The sequence below is a fragment of the Bombus vancouverensis genome, chromosome 10 (genome assembly GCF_051014615.1).
Source record: "Bombus vancouverensis nearcticus chromosome 10, iyBomVanc1_principal, whole genome shotgun sequence".
In the NCBI taxonomy this organism is placed as follows: domain Eukaryota; kingdom Metazoa; phylum Arthropoda; class Insecta; order Hymenoptera; family Apidae; genus Bombus; species Bombus vancouverensis.
In genome coordinates, this window is record NC_134920.1 from 13,849,410 (window position 1) to 13,871,131 (window position 21,722).

At 29.1% G+C, this 21,722-nt stretch overlaps 8 protein-coding genes across 18 annotated transcripts; 4 read left to right on the forward strand and 4 right to left on the reverse strand.

The window, feature by feature from the left end:
- Positions 1-144: 144 nt before the first annotated feature.
- Positions 145-3,580, forward strand: Dbp80 (putative ATP-dependent RNA helicase Dbp80). Its single transcript, XM_033346035.2, has 8 exons — positions 145-337; positions 598-818; positions 894-986; positions 1,076-1,293; positions 1,380-1,557; positions 1,654-1,891; positions 1,970-2,132; positions 2,308-3,580. Exons 1-8 carry the CDS (start codon positions 275-277, stop codon positions 2,559-2,561), a joined length of 1,428 nt encoding a protein of 475 aa, XP_033201926.1. The 5' UTR covers positions 145-274; the 3' UTR covers positions 2,562-3,580.
- Positions 3,581-3,617: 37 nt separating this feature from the next.
- On the reverse strand, positions 3,618-7,489 carry LOC117163609 (Heat shock protein 60A). Its single transcript, XM_033346033.2, has 4 exons — positions 7,305-7,489; positions 6,085-6,496; positions 5,047-5,937; positions 3,618-4,845 (listed from the first exon to the last, which is right to left on the reverse strand). Exons 2-4 carry the CDS (start codon positions 6,494-6,496, stop codon positions 4,436-4,438), a joined length of 1,713 nt encoding a protein of 570 aa, XP_033201924.1. The 5' UTR covers positions 7,305-7,489; the 3' UTR covers positions 3,618-4,435.
- An 827-nt stretch (positions 7,490-8,316) lies between these two features.
- Positions 8,317-9,763, forward strand: LOC117163622 (10 kDa heat shock protein, mitochondrial). The gene is made up of 3 exons (XM_033346058.2): positions 8,317-8,476; positions 9,149-9,316; positions 9,399-9,763. Exons 1-3 carry the CDS (start codon positions 8,474-8,476, stop codon positions 9,540-9,542), a joined length of 315 nt encoding a protein of 104 aa, XP_033201949.1. The 5' UTR covers positions 8,317-8,473; the 3' UTR covers positions 9,543-9,763.
- Positions 9,764-9,947: 184 nt separating this feature from the next.
- Positions 9,948-12,098, reverse strand: Sas10 (UTP3 small subunit processome component Sas10). Its single transcript, XM_033346036.2, has 4 exons — positions 11,890-12,098; positions 10,889-11,493; positions 10,142-10,797; positions 9,948-10,075 (listed from the first exon to the last, which is right to left on the reverse strand). The coding sequence occupies exons 1-4, from the start codon at positions 11,904-11,906 to the stop codon at positions 9,986-9,988; spliced, it is 1,368 nt and encodes a 455-aa protein (XP_033201927.1). The 5' UTR covers positions 11,907-12,098; the 3' UTR covers positions 9,948-9,985.
- Positions 12,099-12,460: 362 nt separating this feature from the next.
- Positions 12,461-13,676, forward strand: mRpL20 (mitochondrial ribosomal protein L20). Of its 2 annotated transcripts, none has more exons than XM_033346056.2 (4): positions 12,461-12,735; positions 12,851-12,944; positions 13,022-13,132; positions 13,200-13,676. In XM_033346056.2, exons 2-4 carry the CDS (start codon positions 12,858-12,860, stop codon positions 13,455-13,457), a joined length of 456 nt encoding a protein of 151 aa, XP_033201947.1. In that variant the 5' UTR covers positions 12,461-12,735; positions 12,851-12,857; the 3' UTR covers positions 13,458-13,676. The 2 variants fall into 2 exon arrangements, with proteins under 2 accessions (XP_033201947.1, XP_033201946.1); XM_033346055.2 differs by having other exon boundaries at positions 12,462-12,706.
- Tpi (triose phosphate isomerase) lies at positions 13,474-14,912 on the reverse strand. Its single transcript, XM_033346052.2, has 3 exons — positions 14,656-14,912; positions 14,224-14,477; positions 13,474-14,137 (listed from the first exon to the last, which is right to left on the reverse strand). Exons 1-3 carry the CDS (start codon positions 14,762-14,764, stop codon positions 13,757-13,759), a joined length of 744 nt encoding a protein of 247 aa, XP_033201943.1. The 5' UTR covers positions 14,765-14,912; the 3' UTR covers positions 13,474-13,756.
- A 146-nt stretch (positions 14,913-15,058) lies between these two features.
- LOC117163616 (INO80 complex subunit C) lies at positions 15,059-18,487 on the forward strand. Of its 10 annotated transcripts, none has more exons than XR_013059383.1 (5): positions 15,059-15,504; positions 16,810-16,942; positions 17,027-17,208; positions 17,276-17,498; positions 17,582-17,722. XR_013059383.1 is itself a non-coding variant. In XM_033346049.2 (5 exons), exons 3-5 carry the CDS (start codon positions 17,614-17,616, stop codon positions 18,285-18,287), a joined length of 378 nt encoding a protein of 125 aa, XP_033201940.1. In that variant the 5' UTR covers positions 15,460-15,504; positions 17,276-17,498; positions 17,582-17,613; the 3' UTR covers positions 18,288-18,487. The 10 variants fall into 10 exon arrangements, 7 of the variants coding, with proteins under 7 accessions (XP_033201937.1, XP_033201938.1, XP_033201940.1 ...); XM_033346049.2 differs by lacking the exons at positions 16,810-16,942; positions 17,027-17,208 and adding exons at positions 18,009-18,076; positions 18,156-18,487 and having other exon boundaries at positions 15,460-15,504; positions 17,582-17,791; XR_013059382.1 differs by lacking the exon at positions 15,059-15,504 and adding an exon at positions 16,522-16,660.
- On the reverse strand, positions 18,128-20,650 carry p23 (cytosolic prostaglandin E synthase). The gene is made up of 3 exons (XM_033346054.2): positions 20,522-20,650; positions 19,199-19,580; positions 18,128-19,078 (listed from the first exon to the last, which is right to left on the reverse strand). The coding sequence occupies exons 1-3, from the start codon at positions 20,536-20,538 to the stop codon at positions 18,947-18,949; spliced, it is 531 nt and encodes a 176-aa protein (XP_033201945.2). The 5' UTR covers positions 20,539-20,650; the 3' UTR covers positions 18,128-18,946.
- Positions 20,651-21,722: the final 1,072 nt, after the last annotated feature.

A 21,722-nucleotide genomic window follows, 5' to 3' on the forward strand; every position in this document is an offset into this window, starting at 1 on the left:
TGTATATATATGTATATGAAAACCAATTTTGTTCATTAAATTTATCATTTATTATTTATCGTCTATTTAAATTTTCCAATATTTATTAATATCACTATTAACTTTTGCCATTTTTAAATCATTCTTCACAAAAAATATATATGCCTTAGTTATTGTTTATGCCGTGCTGTGACGCTGCGTTAGCTAAAAATCGCGACGAGTAATTGTATTATTTTATCATTCTAATTAAAACTTAAATTATTTTCTCAATCATTGTGAATGTATCAATGTTAATATGGCTTCGGCTGAACTTGAATGGGCTAAATTCGTAGACGAACAAGAGAAACTATCAGCAAAGGTAATATTTTTATCATATATGTGTATCACCGGCTTAACCTCGCTATTGTTTGTTTATTACACATTTGCTATTCAAAAAAGTTTCTTTTTTGTGTACCTCCCTTGCTTAATTTTTAATTACTGAAATTATATATATTCAACAGTTAAAGCATGTTAAATCTATCAATAATATAACAATTTTAACCCCTTTTTATAACGAAACATTTTTATTATCTTTTTTTTTACCGAAATAATAACTTGTCGACTCTTATGACGTGTCAGGTGTCCAATCTAAATATAGATAAAGAACCTAAAGAAAATACAGCAAATACAGATTCCAAAAATGATGATGGTTCGGATGAGCAAATCTCAGCCGCAGAAAAATCATTATTCCAAAAAATTATACGTAAAGGTTTGGTAGAAACAACACAAGATATAGAGGTTCAAAGAAAGGATCCATCTTCACCTTTATATAGTGTTAAATCTTTCGAAGCTCTTCATCTGTTGGTATTTTTGCTATTAATTTCTTTATATTGATATTGTTTTAAAAAGATTATACAGTATAATATATATTATAGTAAACCTGCTTTATTAAAAGGAGTATATGCAATGGGATTTAATGCTCCATCAAAAATTCAAGAAACTGCATTACCTACTTTACTTGCTGATCCGTAAGTTTGTTTCTAATATAAACAAGTTTCATTCATTTTTTAATACAAAGAATAAATGACAATCATAAAGTTTAATCGATTATTTATAGACCACAAAATATGATTGCTCAGTCACAATCTGGGACAGGTAAAACAGCTGCATTTGTATTGGCAATGCTAAGCAGAGTCGACACCACCAAAAATTATCCTCAAGTGCTTTGCTTATCACCAACTTATGAATTAGCTATACAAACAGGAGAAGTAGCAGCTAAAATGTCTGCATTCTGTAATGAAATAAAAATAAAATATGCTGTAAGAGGAGAAGAAAGTAATACATATTATAGATCATTTTCAACCATACAGAAATTATCTTTTTTTAACAAAAATTTACATCTCTCTTTTTTGTTATTTCAGTAAGTCGTGGATCAAAGATTACAGAACACATAATCATTGGAACACCAGGAAAAGTTTTAGATTGGGCTGTTAAATTTAAGTTCTTTAGTCTAAGTAAAATATCAGTTTTTGTTTTAGATGAAGCAGATGTAATGATAGCAACGCAAGGTCATCAAGACCAGTGTATTCGTATTCATAAGTAATTATTTTAGTTTATAAAAACGTAAAGAAATGATATTTCAAGCTGCATATTGTATTTATATTTAAATTTTACATTTAAACACATTACTTACAGGCAGCTTCCACGCACATGTCAAATGATGTTTTTCTCTGCAACTTATGAGCCAGAAGTGATGAAATTTGCAGAAATTATAGTTAATAATCCTTTAATAATAAGGTTACTGAAAAAAGAGGAAAGTTTAGATAATATTAAACAATATTATGTAAAATGCAAGGATCTGGATGAAAAATATGCAGCTATTACCAACATATATGGTGTAATAACAATAGGACAGGCAATTATTTTTTGTCATGTAAGATATCTTTATGTTGTATTGATGAGTGATTTTTCCGTTTTAAAATTATAAATAGTATTTTTCATTTACCTATAGACTAGAAAAACAGCGGGTTGGTTAGCCGAAAAAATGACAAAAGATGGTCATGCAGTAGCTGTTTTATCTGGGGAACTGACAGTTGAACAGAGAATTTCAGTTTTGGATCGTTTTAGAGCTGGTCTTGAAAAAGTTCTTATCACAACTAATGTTTTAGCCAGAGGTATTCATGTAACTCCAGTCCTAGTTTTAAAGTCTAAAGCTTTTTATATTTCTTTCTATATATTTATTACGTACTTTTAGAACTATGGAAGTATAAATATGGAAAACATTTTTATAACTTTCCAACATTAATTACATATTTATTTAAGTGGTTCAGTAATCAAAAAATGTTGCAGGTATTGACGTTGAACAAGTAACAATAGTTGTCAATTTTGATTTACCAGTGGATCAAAATCGGCAAGCAGATTGTGAAACATATTTGCATAGAATTGGTCGTGCTGGACGTTTTGGTAAATCTGGAATTGCTATTAATCTAATAGATTCATCTCATGCAATGCAAATATGTAAGGATATAGAAGAACATTTTGGAAGAAAAATACATTACCTTGATGCAGAAGATGCAGATGAAATAGAAAAAATAGGAGCCTAGATTAATATTTAAGAAATACAATTATGCTTTTTATCAAATACGTATAGATATATTGTAATACCTCCTAAAAGAATAGACATTTGTATTCTCAACATGAATTCTTTGTATTTCTTTTCCAATAGCACATATTACCAACAAATATTATATGTTTACCTTTTTTTACAATGATTGTATGGTATTCTTTAATATCGAGTTAAAATATGGCGATTGGATCAGGAATATACACAGAGTTTGAACAATATAAAAATAAAAAAATATTTTTATATGTTATACAGCAAATAACTGTTTGACACAGAGAAATATCATGTCCTTATCTTTGTACTGCATGTAACTTAGTTAAAATTAAGTTTGAGTTTTTATATAAAAGAAAAACTATTCATTCCTTCCACATTTAAATTTTAATTTGACCACATATGATCTACTGATCGATCTTTGGTTATATGTATTATGGTAATGTTGCAACGATATTGTGATCACATTATCGCGATTTGTATAAGTACAAATAATATAAGCTAAAATCAGTTAATCATTGGTTAATAATTATAAATTATTAATTATTTATCATAACTGATATTGGAACAAACAAATTGTGAATGTTGTATGGAAACTTTACCGACATATTTTACACATTATGAGAACTCTCTTATAAATGAAACATAAAATAAAAATATTTTAACACAATTCTTTCGACAATGGTATATAGATATAGAAGTTAAAAATACGTAAAATGTACAATTTTCCATGTAATAGTGTGGCAAAGTAATTAAACAAAATGGTCATTATTGTAATACAATTCGTCTCAAATTCATTTACAAGGACATCCATACGTGACGTAATATTAAAAAACGGTGTGCTTTAATGTATTTGGACGAAAGTGTATGAAACATTCAATCATTTTTTATTGTAACAGAATTTCTATATTATTTACATTTTATTTTTTCGATGTAAACATTTCTTTTCAATAGAACTCATTAATTTTTTAAATTTGTTAATGGAAGTATAATAAAAATTTCTCAATAGGTGGGACGTTTTTTTTTAGAGAACACCCATAGTACGTATTTCAAACATACATTTATTAAGATTAAAAAATGAAAATAAATTGCAACATTTAAAAAACGATATGAAACAAGTAAGTTTTTTAACTTATCGCAATACACATGTTTGTACATTTGCATTATTACTTATTCATTCATATAGATGAAAAATCATATAAAAATGCATCAAAGGATATTTCTCGCATCCTGAATTTCATAATTTATAAATACTTATCCGTCTTTTAATAACTTTTTGTCAATTAAGCAAAAGAACAAAATCGCTTTTGTAATAATTTTAACGTAGAAATAAACAAACAGGTTCCTATAAGGACAAGATTATTTGAACATATTAATTCAGTTCTTAAATATATTCTTGTGAACCACTGATTTGAAACTTTTAAAGTTTTATTGACACTAACTATTAACTTTGACTTATTAAATTTTATTTTTTGACGTAATAGTATAATTTGTTTGCACATTTGTTACATATTTTTATAACAAGAAATTAACAAACTGTTAATATGGATATGCAGTTCTTTCAATAAAAAATGAATTTTTCTTATGGCATATATTCAGCAGAACAATAATGTTTAAAAATATGAAACAAAAACGAATGAGTTGAGAACAAATATCACAACGGTACATGAAAAACTTTCTTTCTCCTTATTTACTTTAAACATTATAGTATGGTAAAGTATCCTAAATATTCAGTTTCTGGGTTACTCAATCGGTAAATTGTATTTATATGTTTGCAATTCTAATAGCAGTTTATAGCAAATTGATTGATATTGCGATTAAATTGCAATGTGAAATTCAGTCTTTGTATGGGATTTTATTCAATTACATTCCCATACCTCCCATACCACCCATACCACCCATTCCACCCATACCACCACCGCCCATTGGCATCTGAGGTTCTTCTTTCGGCAATTCAGCAACCACCGCTTCTGCAGTTGTAAGTAGTGATGCAACACCCGCGGCATCAGTAAGTGCTGTACGCACTACCTTTGTTGGGTCGATAATACCTTTCTCGATCATATCAACATACTCATCATTCAAAGCATCGTAACCAAGATTGCTGTCACTAACTTTCGCTACTACTAAACTAGCGTCTACGCCTGCATTCTGAGCAATTTGTAAACACGGCATACGCAATGCATTTGCCACTATCTTTATTCCTGTTTCTTGATCGTTATTTGATGCTTTCAAATTTTTAAGAGCTGGAATACATCTTAGGAGAGCTGTACCACCTGTAAATTGAAAATATCGAAAATAATTATTATGGAGATTTAATATGTAGAAAAAATTACTTTTTTCTTCTCAATATCTATAATGAATACGTTTTTCTACATATAAGCTTTTTGTGTTCTACCACCAAGTTCTTATATTTTGTACATTGCACGTTTATGTAAAAATTTAATGCAGAAACTGGAAGAACAATGTCTAATTACCTCCAGGAACAATCCCTTCTTCAACAGCTGCTCTAGTAGCATTAAGAGCATCATGAACACGATCCTTTTTCTCATTAACTTCAACTTCGCTACTTCCACCAACTCTTAGAACTGCAACTCCAGATGCTAACCTTGCTAAACGTTCTTGCAGTTTTTCTTTTTCATAGTCAGATGTTGTATTAGCAATTTGATCTCTAATTACATCTGCTCTATGATCGATATCAACTTTTTTCCCTTTACCCTTCAGAATGAGTGTATCATCTTTTGTAATTACAACTTCTCCTACTTCGCCTAAATCACATAACTGCACACTTTCTAATTTAACGAGATTTGCATCATCGCCAAATACAATCCCTCCAGTCAAAATCGCCATATCTTGAAGTGTTGCTTTTCTATTGTCTCCAAAACCAGGGGCCTTAACTGCAGCCACCTGCAAACCGATTTTCAATCTATTGACCACAAGCGTTGACAGTGCTTCACCATCAATGTCTTCTGCTATAATAACAAGCGGTTTTCGTTGGGAATTTGCTAATTCCAATGCTGGAATTATAGACTGCACAGACGATATCTTTTTCTCACTGAAGAGCAATAGTGCATCTTGGAATTCAACTTTTGCTCCTTTACTAGAATTTATGAAGTATGGAGATATATATCCCCTGTCAAATTTCATTCCTTCTATAACTTCCAGTTCGTCGTGTAGTGTTTTACCATCTTTTACAGTGATTACACCTTCTTTTCCAACTTTTTTCATAGCATCCGAAATAAGATTACCAATTGCCTTATCCCCATTGGCTGAGATAGTTGCTACTTGTGCAATTTCCTCTGGAGTTGTTACTGGCTTACTTAAGGTTTTTAATTCGTCCTTGACCTTATCAACTGCCAACATTACACCTGCAATATGTTCATTATTTTATTGTAAATGCCTTTCTACTATTTCATAATAGCAATAAGAAAATCTTCTAGTAGCATTATTTAATAAATTCAATTTTATAACAGGAATTTATATTTATATTATATTTTATTTTTATTTTTACTTACCTCTTCTTATTTCTACAGGATTAGCACCTTTACTAATTTTTTCAAATCCTTCTTTAGCAATCGCTCTTGCTAGAACTGTAGCTGTAGTCGTACCATCACCTGCCTCTTCGTTTGTATTATTTGCTACATCTTGTACTAATTTTGCTCCAATATTTTGAAACTTATCTTTTAACTCAACTCCCTTGGCAACCGTGACACCATCTTTAGTAATTTTTGGACTACCCCAACTTTGTTCTAAGATGACATTACGTCCTTTTGGACCCATTGTTACTGCAACTGCATCTGCTAAAATATCCACACCTTGCAACATGAGTGCTCTAACTTCTGCCCCAAAACGTACATCTTTGGCATATGAACGAGCTTGTAATTGACGTAGTGCTGCACCACGCAATACAGTTGGTAATCTGTGCATCTAAAATAATTAAAGAAGAACTGTTATATCACACAATATTCCTGAATAAAACCTTTTTGAAATATATGCATCGAACATTTTATGAACGTGACATTTTGTATAAAATTAGTTTTTAAGTTTTATCGACGAAACTTGACATTAAATTTTATAATTTTATTTCCATAATAAAAAGAGGAATCTGTTTTCCTTAACATTAATAAATTTTGAAAGGGGAAAATTAATCGACTTTTAACGTAAACGTGGTTATGTAAACTGCCGCGTGGTCGCCGAGAAACCACAGTACAATACAGATTATTTTAAATAACTTCCAAAACTTTCTATAACAAATTTTGCATCATATGAAACATTGCTTTTTTACTTTCTGTATTTTTTCGCCATTATTTTGATTTATAATCCAATATGACATACAAATCAATTCGACCGGCTTATCCGAGTAAAAAAAAACCTGGAAATTATTACATGAAAGAATAAAAAAAATATAAATAATTTTGAAAAACCGAGAGCAACTGTAAAAAGCATTATTCATAGTATTTGTGTTTCTTTACTTCTTATCCTGCATCTTTGACTACGACTTTTAAAACTGTAAAAACGTTTCTTAAAACTTTTAATATTCCAATTTATTAAAATGACAAATACAAAGAAATCATTGTAAGAACAGAACATATTGCTCTATAATAATCAAAAATATAAAATGTACAATAGATATAATCAAACAGAATTGGTCTAAGATTAACCGGTTAATACCTTTAAACAATTAATATATATTTATGTGTCGGAAGGAAATGAAATTTACGAAAAAAGTGTTTACCTTTAACTAGTGAATGAGAAAAAGCCGTTGATTAGAGATTGTAATTTCAAAAGTAATTGAAAATCGGCACGGCGTGACTGCACGTTGTCTCGCCAGTAGAATGAAATGTGTAAGAGAGCTTTCAGCTTACGCTATCACATGGGTAATGCTCCCTTCCCCTCCCTTATCGTTTTATTCTAACTTAACCTTCTTGTATTCGATTAAGAAATTTCTTAAAATTTTCAACAAATTTAATCGATATGAAATATAAATAAGAAACAAAAATCTAGAAATTATTCCTACATTTTCATTTAACAACATTTAATTCTTTAATCATATCAACAAATTTCATTCTTAGTAAGAGTTATAGCTTCTAGAATGTACGAGAACACATGTGATGCAATCGTTCAGTATTCTCCAATCATATTCGTCGATTTGCCGGCAAATCATTCCGTACTTTTTACTATACAATTCTCTATATCCAAATCAAGTATAAACAACTTCAAAATAATTTCAAATATAATAAAACGAAATACATATATCAATTTTATTTCATTTTATTCCAAATTATATTAAATAATTAAGATATCTTTCTAAGTATTGTAATTTGCTGAATAATCGAAACTTATTGTCTAAGAAAAAGGATGTTTAAAAAGTTTTTAATAGTGTATTAGCATTAAGCCATATAAAAAGCGTATTAGCCATTATAAAAACATATATTTTAAAATTTACGTAGTATTTACATCGATATCAATTTTATTTATTTACCAATGACCTTATTTGTTTGTTACCAATGTCATTTATTCGATCGTAATTAACATACAACATCAGAATTCGTTTCTCAATAATAATTTATTTTTTATACTTTATCATAATAACCTTTTGTTAAGAAATATATATGTATATATGTAAGTTACAACACTACATATGTTCAATAATATTTCAGCGCCATCTTGTGTCAGATTTTATATCTCGTGTAATGTCTCGTTGTTACGTAACGTGTATACTGGGTTCTTACTCCAATACGAAATCAATAAACACGTGGTGGGGCAAAGAAGTATAGAGGGGAATTGGGAATCTTCGAGAAAAGCGGAGAGGATTGCTCGGCTGCTGCACATAGATAGTACAACGTGGTTGAACAGCGAGTGCACGATCTCTGTCTATCGTAGAAATTTGAAATTTTAGAAACAATGGTAAGGAGAACATAAATCTTATCTTAAATTATATGTTATGTTATAATTTTCTTCATTAACTCAACATTTTCATATGTTTCAAAAATTTCTAAGGTTAACTTTCAAAATAGTGATTGAAATTATATATTTCCTGTTAAGTTATTCTTTAATTTAAAAAATGTAATGAATGTATTTGAAATCATGTATAATTTACTTGTATTGTTCGATGTTTTTTTGTTTAGTATAGTAATTTCAATGATATTTGATTCTATAAATCCTGGCGCATGGCCGGTGTAGTGAATGTCCTCTTTTTTCTTATTTATTTATTAGAGATAGAAAAACAAGTGACTACAAAACAATTAATAAAACAAAAATATATACGTATGACGATAATTTCCATCGTGTGCTTATGATTTAATATCGCAAATTTTTTAGTGAAATTACTCGTAGATAGAGAGTTAATTACTGCATTTTTACATAATTGCATTTCTGCTATTAATTTTATCATTTGCAAGAAAATAAGTAGACGAATAGTAACCTAAACGTTTTTTGAATTTTATACAGTACGAAAAATTTCGTAAAATTACGCCATGCACGATCTTAAAGTAATTGATTTTAAATATATATTGTAAAACTAAATTTAAATGGTATAAATCTCCTTATATATATTCTATGTTAATATTTTCATAATAGGCTGCAGCTAATGCCATTAAGAGACTTATACCTCTATTTGATAGAGTTCTTATACAAAGAGCCGAGGCTGTAACAAAAACAAAAGGAGGTATCGTTTTACCAGAAAAAGCTCAAGCAAAAGTCTTGCAAGGAACTGTTGTGGCAATTGGACCGGGACAAAGAAATGATGTATGTAAAAAGTATTTAATATTTACAATAATATACTTAAGCAGCAAATACAAAAATAAAAAGGAAGAATATTCATTTTCAGAAAGGAGAACACATCCCTTTAAGTATCAAAGTTGGTGATGTTGTATTATTGCCAGAATATGGTGGAACTAAGGTAGAACTTGAAGATAATAAAGAATTTCATTTATTCCGTGAGTCGGATATACTGGCGAAATTAGAAGTTTAAGGTTCCATTAAATTTATGTTTGCAATTTTTTTAAGTACTACATACTATTTCATAAGAAATACACAAGCAATGAAACAGTGAAATGTAAGTTAATTTCATACGAATTTTGATGTTTATCATTGTAGCGTACATAATGATATTCCCTTATGTATCTACTGTTATATATGCCATGATTTTGCACATATAAAAGGAAAAAATAAAGCATTTGTTGTGTTTATGTATTACTATTTGTTTAAATGTTGCTCATTCTTATATTTTCTTTCAATCTTGGTACTAATGTAATAATGGCAAGAGAAAAAGCCATAGAATCCATTGATATGTAATAAGCAAAAGTTTGTATTCATATTTTATACACATAAATAGAAATATATATTTTAATAGGAAATAAAAAGACAATCCTACGAGTTTTGAAACAAAGTACAATTTTAATATAACCCAATCTTTTATTTCAATTTGATACTTTTCTTTACACTAGCTTTAATACCCGATATTTCTCCAGCATAACGAGTAACTTCTTTTCTTACTTCTCTTATCTGAAAAATAAAAAAATTGTTATTGTATTACAACATATTCATCATTTAAAATAAATAAATACATACCGCTCCTTTCCTGCGAATTTTAGCTTTACGATATTTATTTCTATGTTTTACTCTGGGGTTGCGTAGTTCTTTTTTACGATATGGCGTTAAACCTTTATTTTTTGCTATTTGATATGTAATTGCTCTTTTTTCTTGATCTTCAACTACAAGGTGTGACATGTCGGTACTTTCCATCTTCTCTTTACTATTATACAAAACCTTTTCTTCATTTACATTTTCTGTCTTCAATTCAGATTCTAAAGAATCCGCATTTATGATTTCATTTGTAGATCTTTTTACACAATTTGCTTTTTCTTTGAAATGACATGTCTTTTGTTCATTGATGTTTATTTTATTGCCATTTAATATATTATACAATACTTTCCCTTCTCTCTCTGCTGTTAACATTTCCTGTATTTCTTGTATTAAATTTCCTTGTGCAGATTCCAATTGATTTAATAACTGACGATATTGTGCTAGACGTTTTATAATTGGATGAGAATTAACAGGCAATCTTTTTGCCTTCAGCATTAAATAGAAAGAGATATTGATACAATAATTTAATAAAAGATGGTACTTTGTCTTTATGAAAGAAATTGTGGGGCAATTAGGGAGAATACCATCTTTAACTAACTTTAGAAATGGTGCCAGTGAATCTCTTGCTTCTGCCATGTGATCTAAATCATAATATGCATATTAAAAATATTTAATTTTTTAGTTTTCCCTTTTGAAATATATTTTATAAACTTTATTGAATATATACAATACCTTTAAAATCATTTACAAGAACTATAAATTCAGGACTTTCCTTCTGCATCATTATTTGCTTTTGTCTTTTGCTAAGTTTACTGAGATCTGTTTTTATAAATTGTTCTGTACTCTCGTATGCCTTTTGATCATCATTTCTTGTTTGTATAAAATCTAGACCAAAATCAATGTCATCCAATTGCTCTGCCAATCTCTTCTGAATATTTCTAGCCTCTTCTTCTTCCATTTCTGCTTGAGCTAAATCTTTTTGGCTGATATTAGCATAATCTGGATCTACAAAATCAGTAGAGTAATACGCTTTCTTCTTTTTTCCCCAAGCTTTTTCATTTGGTAAGTTGGAATCTTCTTGTAATCCTTCAATATCAGATTCCATGGAATCTGTCTGGACTTCATTTTCTGTATCATCTTGGTTCTGTTCATTTGCGTTGTGTAATCCATATACTTCATAATCACTATCGTAACTTTCCGAAGACTGTCTATCCCGTACTTTTCTAAGTAATTCACGTTCATTTTCTGAGTATTCTTCTTCAGAATTTATGACTTCATCTATATTTACATGTTCTAAATTCATTGTTCCTTCGTTCCTTTCTGGTATCTTTATTGTGCTGAAACAAATCAAGCAAATATACATTTTGTAATAAAAATAAAAAGCTGTTAACATTATTAATAAAAGGAATACAACTTATATATTTAGTATGTAGAAACATGATTAACCCTTTACGGTCGTACCAAGTTACGATATGATTGTTATGATGGTCGGAATTCATTTTCATTGAACAAACACTAATAATGTAACCTTACATATGATAACTTATACAAATCTTATTAAGAATCTTATGTATTTTCGAAACGTATATACACATGTACATACGAACCAAACACAAAGAGTGCCTGAGAGTAAACATACAACCAATTTTTCTAAGAATGGTAAAATTTTAATCGCTGAAATTGATGTACGACCGCAAACGGTCCAATTTCATTCAAGACAATCTTTAGGTTACCTCTTTTTATTTCTCATATTAAAATTTTTTATTAGAACAATACAAAAGTTGTGGCTAAAAATATTTAGACAAGTTTTAATAGTATAGTTCACTTTGCAATCTTATTTATTATTTATTATTTTTGATAAAATATATCTTATCACAATATATACACACACAACTTCATGACTTCACAAGCCATTTTGTTGGGGACCAGAGATGTTCAATTCCGATTTGATTTTTTAGAGAAATCGATTCTTTCGGTTAAAAAATCGATCTTTTGAATCGATTTTCCTACGATCGATTTGTTATTCCAAAAATCGACAATCGATTATATGTTTTGTTACTAAGAAAGGTTTCTCACCGCAACTATTTGATAATCTTCCTTATGCTAAGATGATAAATGTGCAAATTTCTAGTTTGCGGTTAAGAATTGTATGAATATCTTTTTGTATTTCTAATTATATGTTAAAAGAATTGAATTTACATGTAACAATCAGAAGTAACAATACAATAATGGTAATACACTAAGCTTGTTTAGAGTTTAAAAGAACAGAGAGGCCACTACTATAAAGCAAAATGTTTTTGAAAACACTATTTTTCGGTGTAATACTAATGTACTGAAAGAAAAATAAAACAAATTTACTCAAAGAATGAAATATATAAAATTTTGACTTCGCTGTAAGAGGATATATATATTTCTGATACAGCTAACATCAAACATATATAATTCTACGTGTCATCAGAGACGTCTCTTTGCAAGAGAGGAATAACATTTACTCATACTCGTCTCTGCTACTAGTGTTACTGCATCATCATTCATTTTTCATTATATCTGGTAGTATTATGTTTAAATCTATTACGTTTGTAAGTTTATGGATTTACCGGTTATGTGAATTGTAGCTCGTGTTATGTATTTATGAATCAGAATCATATAAATATCAAATAAACATTTGATTTTTTATTATATTTTCACATTTAGAAGGAAAATGGTATTTTTAACTGCGCAATTATTTATAAGATGTCGAGGTCCCGATGAATTCTGGCGAAAACGTCAAATATTTAAGCTCGCTGCGGTAAATATATATGTATACTTATTCGAAACAAAATAGAGAAAATTATGATACAAATTTCTAATTATTTTTATTTTTAGCATTATATTGGAAGGAGAAGAAATTGTTATAGTATAGCCATTAGAAATGTACACAGAGCGTTATTAAAATCTACAATAGGAAGACAGCTGAAAAAAGACGATATGAAAGAGGTAATTCATAAAAGAAAGTAACTCTCTTTTAGAATGTTATATAGATAATTGTTCATTTTTGTTACAGCTTTGGGAAACCAGAATAAATGGTGCAGCAAAGGAACATAATAGTAATATAAAGATTCTATTGGAAGGATTAGGCAGATGTAATATTTTATTAAATCGTAAATCTTTATCAACATTGGCTGTTTGGGAACCACGAACATTTAAATGTTTATCTGATATTGCTTGTGCAAAAACAAAACTAGGAGGATTTAAAAGAGTTGCTAATAAATCTATGCCTGAAACTGTTATAGTTGAAGGATTAATTGACGAACTGGATTGATAAAATTATTGCAAAATAAATAATTAAACTTACATTTTATTGCAACATTTATTGAGTTACTACTGATTATATATTTACGAGAAGTATATGCTTTTTAAGAACAATAAAATAAGGTGTAAAGGTTACTGTTAATTGCGGAGTAATAATATTTCATTACAGCAACATGACTTAGATCTTTCTCTGTACAAACAACAAGAAAATATATAAGTTAATTCTTTACAGTACTTCTTATAATATACCCATCCTTAGAGTATATATCAATTAAATGAATAACATTCTCGCATAATGAATATTTTATCTCACTGCTTAGCATTGACGATTTGTACAAAGTCAGGTTTTAAAGATGCCCCTCCAACTAAAAATCCATCTATATCTTTCTCTTTTGCCAAGTCTTTCGCATTTCCTGCCGTTACTGAACCTCCATAGATGATTCTAACAGTCTCTGCAACAGTTTGATTGACATTTTTAGAGAACCAGTCTCTCAACTTTGCATGGACTTCTTGAGCTTGTTGTGGTGTAGCTGTTTTGCCTGTTCCAATTGCCCAGACTGGTTCATAGGCAAGAACTACATTGTTCCATGATTTGATTTTATCTGCAATAGCTTTAGTTTGCCTAAAGACTACTTCCTCTGTTTTACCGGCTTCTCTCTCTTCCAATTTCTCTCCAATACATGCTATCACCTATTAAGTCAAATATATTGGCATTTATTAATATTAAGATTATATTACTAGGTATTAAGTTTTAAAATAATCAAAATTTATATTACCTTTAATCCAGCTTCTAAAGCATGGGCTACTTTTTCTGCTACTAATTCATCTGTTTCACCAAAGACATTTCTACGCTCAGAGTGACCAAGAATTACCCATGGGATTCCATTGTCCAAAAGCATGACAGGACTTATTTCTCCTGTAAATGCTCCTTTGGCAACCTTGTATGTATTTTGTCCAGCAATACTAACATTGTTAGGTAATATATTCTTAACATACGTTAAGTATATTGATGGTACGCCAACAACAATCTCTAATAAAATTATATTGTTAGAATTATAATAAAATATATAAATTAATATTATCAGTGTTACATTATTAAAAATAAAATTTATGGATAACTATATAAGATATATCGTTTTTTAGGAGTTATTTAAAAATTAGAAAATATAGAATATTAAATATTAAAGCAGCAGATAGAACAAACATACCAACATTTGAATCAAGTGGGCCGTTTTTTAAAAAGGCAACGATACCATCTATTTCACTCTTGGTACCGTTCATTTTCCAATTACCACCGACAAAAAATTTTCGGCCCATGATATTACAATGTACAGATACACGAAGATAATTAATAACAATGGATTTACAAGTTTCCAGTGAATCTAAAACAAATTTCGAAACTACTCTCTCGACTTTCGACCTTCAACAAACCACAAGGTGAATTAAGTCACGTTCACGTACCTCCCAACTGATTTTATGAAACCCCCACCATTCCTTATTTCTTACTCCCCTCTCTTTCGCGGGCTATACTTCAATAAAATACAGTTTACAGGAATTATTTTATTCGTGGAAATAAAATTACTTCCGTTATTTCTATATATCCTTCAATTTTGTATTAACAAATATACTTTTACATTTAATCTCGAGCTTTTATAAGTAGGCAAGACTATTGATTTAAATTTCATTAAAATTTTCCTATACTAAATCTGATATTGGAATCAGATTTTAAAAATATTGCATGATATAAACATTGCAAAATTTGTAATTTACAAAGGTAATTAAATGTTTAATACTGGTATGTTATAAGTAATTAAAAATCTCAAAATATTTTATACAGTGAACTCGTGAATATGTTAGAATATATCGCTCGAATTTATGAAACTAGTAAATAAATTGCACTACATAAGATCTAGAAATATCATAAAACTAAGATTTATAACATTAGGAATTAAGAAATAATAATGATATTTTACGCAATACTTACTATTATAGTATTTAGTAACTTCAAATTTTTAAGTTCGTATACCAAGTCGGAGCAACATTTCGATATATCGATGGTGAGTAATAAATAAAGATTATGTATTTCGAAATAATTTTAAATTTCAGTAATACACAGCACACAAAATTTATAAACTTAATATTTAATTATTTATAAACAATCTTTGAGACTGTTGTTGAATTAGATAAAAGTATTTAAGAATGTTCCATTGTAAGGTTATGAAACATTTTTAAATTACTCTGATACATTAACAATCTTTTTTTCATGATTATTTATCATAATTAAATGAGATATATCGTATACTTACTATATTTAAGGAGATTTTTATTTAAGATACTTTTCTGACACAATTTAGCAAGATTCTCACGAAGAAATAAATTAAACATGTTAGGCATTTTACCAAAAAGCTTTGAATCACATTTTAATGTCTTCTTGTAATTCAAATAAGTAATATAATTTATAAAAAATAAATATATAATAAAAACAAATAAATAATTGCTAAAATATTAAATTATTGGAAGTAATTATGTTGCGCATTACTGTGAAATTGGACAAGGAAACAATTGCATAAGTTTGTTTATAATGTTTTGTCAATGTTTCTATAATATAGACAAATTAGAATTTTATAATATTTTATTATACGTAATGTTTCAAAATATTTATATATATTAACATTTAATTATTATTATTATAAATAATTCATAATTGAGAGATTCTGTAACATGTTTGAGATATTAAAATTCAATATGGATAAATTTATACACACATTTCTACAGAATTTAGGTTTAAGAATTGAATCTCATGCTTGCAAAAAGTTTAACAAGATTACATATATATCAAATATGAATAAATCTTATATAGCAAAGCAACTATATTCTACAGAGGAAATAAAAGATATTAATATACAGCAAGATTTGGATTTTTCTAGCGAAGAAAACATAAAATATTTCATGGAAAAGCATGTTAATCTCTTTGATAAACTTACTTATCTAAATAATGCACAAATTTTAACCTCTCATTTGAAGAATATTAATACAATGATTCTTCAGAAAATAAAGCTAAGATGGAAATACAATGGAAATGTAAAAAAGAGAGAAATTAAAACATGGAACAAAATTGTAACTTATAACAAGAAACTAAGAACAAATTTAGCAAATAAATTGAGTGGGTCACAGGGCAAATTATTGTCTTCTTCAGGATGCAAACGAAAATATGTAAATTTCTCTAATTATAAAAGATATAAATTTAAAAAGGCTGCTCTTGGAAATTTTAAACTACTTTATAATAACACAACTATATCCAATGATCACAGAAGTGATAGCATTTTAGTAACAGATAATGATAAGAAAACATCTTTTCTTAGGCACAGTTTACCAAACATTATGACAAATATCACAAACAAGCAAATAGAAATGACTGAACAATTTTTATGGTTGCATGTAAAAGATGTAGAATATATGAAAAGAAACATACAAGTTACTCTTCATATCGCAAAGGTTATACTATGCATATATCTTTCTTTATTTTAAATTGATTTAATATGGCTTTGTATATAATTTAATCTTGTATCTATTATTCAGAATTCAAAATATAATTATGATACAAAGAACCAAATAGAATATAATCAAGTACTTTGTCATCATGCAATTCTGTGTTTAATTGAACCAAGTGAAAAGGGTGCTGTTTTAATTGAAGATAATTTACCAGTTATTGTCCAAAAATATCTCGTACATGGTTATAAATACCATTTTGATTTTCAGAGGTATTTTATGAAAGACAAACATATTATATAAGTGTAAATGTTTCAATGGATGAAACTTTTTCTTTAGAGGTTCAAAGGACTATTATGCAGCTGTACTTATTTTGAGTCGATGGGCTAAGGTTCTAGTTAAACATATAAACACAACTATGATGCATACAATTTCTGGTATATTAGGATGTGATGTAGAAAAAATATTGGTTTTATATAATCCAAGAGGGAAATGATTTTGGATATTATCATATATAAAGAAAATTTATGAATATATCTCTAATATAAATTTGTTCATTGATGTAATATATAATACAGCCTTATGTAATTATTTCGAGTAAATGCCCAATGATTACTTATATTCATTAATATATATTTTTTGTAGGAGGTTTATAAGTGTTTTAAGTGAAATAAAAAATGGTAAATGAAGAAGTAGTGGAATTTAATAAGAAATCACAACCAGTTTACAAGAATCCAATTTTTCAACAGAAATTTCGATCTACTAGTACCACTGGAAAGAAACGGACTTGGCGCTCATTAAAACAAGTGCTGGCTCAAGAACGCACTTTACCATGGCCTGTAGAAGTAGTGCATTGTACGATTTATTACCAATCTATTTTAATGTTACATATTTTCAAAAAATCTATATGTGTAATGATTTGAATAACTTAAGAACTAAAGGAAATCAATTTATGTGTTTAGCGATACATCTACTTGCGATATATTTCATAATCTGTAACTGAACTGTAATTTCAATAATCATATTTTAGATACTTTCTAAATAAATATTATATCACTCTGGGAAATTTCAGATAGTTCTATTAATGCACCGCCAAGCTTCAGGCCAGCAAAGAAATATTCTGATATTTCTGGGTTACCCGTAAGTAACTTTCCACGTTTGTATCATTGGTTAAGTCATTAAAGCACAAAATGATATATAAATTACATTTATTTTACAGGCACGATATACAGATCCACAAACTAAATTATACTATGCAACGGCAGAAGAATTTGCAACAGTCCGAAGTCTACCAATGGATATAACTGCTGGATATTTAGCATTGCGCGGCGCTTCCAGTATCGTTGGATAAATGAAAGGAGAATTTTATTTTCTATAATTTCCTTATATTTAAATAGCATAGAACACGGATATTTCATTTTGTAATTGTTATGATACTTATTAAAGAATAATGAAAAATTAAGTATAATTCTGAAAATTAAACATCATGTCATAAATGTAAACAAAATATATCGAGCTTATAAAGAGACAAAATAAAGCTGTTTGCACTAACTAGTTGATAAAAATTCTTTTTTTATATACATACATTGTATGTATCAAGTTCTTTTAACGGGATTTCCTGAAATAAAGAATTCCACAAATAATTTAAGTAATTTTCATTATTTTATCTCCGTAATATTATACACAAGTAATCATTATTAAAAAAAAAAGGATGTCAATCGTAACTTAATATATGAATTACGAATTAAAGAAGGATTGGAGAATCTTTAAAAAGAATATTACTGTTTCTTTTCTCTTGACCACTGTATTCTTTTATGTTGACAGTTTTTCGTGCACCTTATTTGTTTGTTTGCTATTGCAACATGGGCCATTAGCAAATTTAATTGAAAATACAAATAGCACGGCCTACTGAAATATTGCCTGGTGGTGCACTATTTTTAGGTCGCCATTTGTTTTTGAATTTTTTTACTTTTTTAATGAAGATAATTTTAAAGTAGCGTCATAATGTCTTCATTCCAGCAGGTCGGGTAGATCGTCGTCATCACTATCCATTCCATCACCTTCATCTCCTAAAGCATCTAAATCATCGAAGTTTGGTTTACTATCTCCCGATCCTCCTAGACCACCCATCTGTCGCATCATCTGCAAATGTAATGGAAATTTGGATTATCAAACTGTAGATAAATAACAGTACAGTAATTGTAATATCCTTTTCTTTTTTTTATCAACGAATAAATTACTTTAAACACAATGATCTCTTACTTCTTCCAAATCGTTGCCACTTCCTTCCATTCCACCTTCATCGTCGCTATCATCTTCATCCTTCCATTTATTAAAATCGCTTTTTAACCAATGGGCTTTCGTTTTTTCTTTTGTTAATCTTGGCCAATATGGACCTTCTTCTTTTTTAACAAGAACTAACTCTATAGTCCTTCCTCTTAGGTTTTGAATAGTTCTGTTTGGAACAACTTCTCCATATAGGTTAATCGTTATTTCATGCATTTTTTGTTCAGTTCCACCTACTCCTTTAAAATATATCATTTGTGGTTCGATGTTAATCGCAGGATCTTTGCAATCTTCTAGACAGATAGTAACAAATAATATTTCTTTCCTCTGAGCCCACATAACAGGTGGGGGAGGCAATCTGAAAAATTGTCAAACAATTAACAATTTTAAATAATGTATAAGAAACTAAATTACAAATAGTAAATTAAAAAATATAAATTAAATATAAATTAAAAAACACTGAATAAGAAAAGGTCAATTGATAAAAACAAAAATTATTTATATCATGCATTTGTTTATATCCATACAGAGCAGTTCTGCATAAAATACGTGTACGACATGCACGTTATGCTTGAAACGTACACACGCATGACAAATTTGTATAATTAATATTAATTTTATTTCATGTATAAGCATTCATGGATAACTTTTAATGAAAAATTTATTCAAATGCAAGAAATGAAATGCAATATTTAACGGAATGCAGGAAGTGAAGCAATATTAAAGTAGGGAAAATAGCATTGTAATTATAAAACGTAGGTAAAGGTTAGGAGTAAAGTTCTATGGTTTCTGGCAAAAGTCGCTAGTCATTGTGGATAAAACGTTATATTATTATAAAACAATGGAGAAGAATAAAAATAATATTACATCATGAAACGCATTTCGGTAAAAGCATATAAAATATTATAATATATTTTTCGCGTCTAAGATATATCGATAGTTATGTAGAAATACAAGCTATTAAAAACCTGAGCATTGCAATTCGATTATCTGAAAAAAAAAGCAAAAGGGTGGAAGATTCATTATCAACGGAATGGTTATTATTAAGAATTTATAAACAGTGCATTGTAAAACAAGAAAATAGGGATGTAAGATAGTTTCTTGCGATTCTTTTCCAGAAATTTCGAGAATCAATAAAGCCGTCTTTACAACATGGCGGTGTTTCGAAAGCCACGGGGCGGTATTCGAGTTGTTTTCTCGAATATCTCTTACTCTTTTCATGATAATAACAATGAGAAGGAATTTCAGGATCGAGAAACACAATCAAAGAACATTTTATGTGAATTTTCATGTACTTACTGGCCTTCTTGAGTCATATTTCGAGAGCTTCGTTCCGTAAGAAGCAAACAAACACGAAGCGCTTACGTATCGCGCCGTAGATCCGTGATTCGAGAGTGTTTCGAGATTCAACTATCGATCAAACAAAATGGCGATTGGTTGCTTTTGTCGATGTCGAATTCTCTTGTTTCCGGAATCGAAATTTGAAAAATATCTATTTACCAATCTAAGACTGGTAATCTTGAAACGTAATATAATTTCTGGTATTATAAATAAATTTCACGCTATTATGTGGTATAGTGGAATTATTTGCCAAGATTAATCAAGTAAAAACATTTTTAACTTACTTCATTTCTCATTTGTATTTCGAGATGTTAAAATAAATGGTTATCCGATACTTGTTGTCCTTTAATGAGTCAATATTAACAATAATTTTTCAAAGTGTTTTTACAAATGCAAAAATAAGACGCTGTAGAATAGAAAATTAACGTTATCTTATTTTTTCATTTATCGTATAAAAAAGATTCTATATTGTAAATCCTTTTTACGTATTGAAAGATTATGAATAAATATGTACTTTCGTGATAATGAACGGATTTTCAATTTTAAACATTCGTCTGCGTTTTTCGGATAGAAGAAAAAAGTAAAATAATTAATGCAATGGTAGCATAAAAATTCGAGACAGATGTGGCTGAGAGTGTGTGTGTATGAGGGGGGGGGGAGTAAGCGAGAGGAAGAGAGAGAGAGGCTGTGAAAAATATGGCGGGAGGGGACGAGAGAGAAAGAGAGAGTGAGATGTAGAATGAAAGAGGGAAGGAAAAGAAAACGAAAAGAGAGAGCCTTTGCGTTAGATTGTAGGTCAGCGCGGCAGAGGAGGAGGGAAAGATACTACCTTTCTTGCCGTAACCGTGGCCATAAACTAACAGGACATACACACGGTGTATCAGTCTTTCTTTCGCAGCTCTGACTCGTCCTGTTTGTCAGTCGTACAGGTGGTTATTTCCGCGTAAACGTACCTTCGCATTTCCGATACGCTGTCGCTGTTGTGGTTTCTGCGGGCAACTCGCTACTTTTGATTATCGTTCTGATCAGCTTCGAGATTGTTTTTTGTTAATCCGTAAAAAGGATTAATTGACGCGCGCGCGTGCGCGCGTGTGCATTACTTTCAATGGATACCTGGAGAAGTTGCAACAGAAATAACGGAGATCGACGATGAAACCGT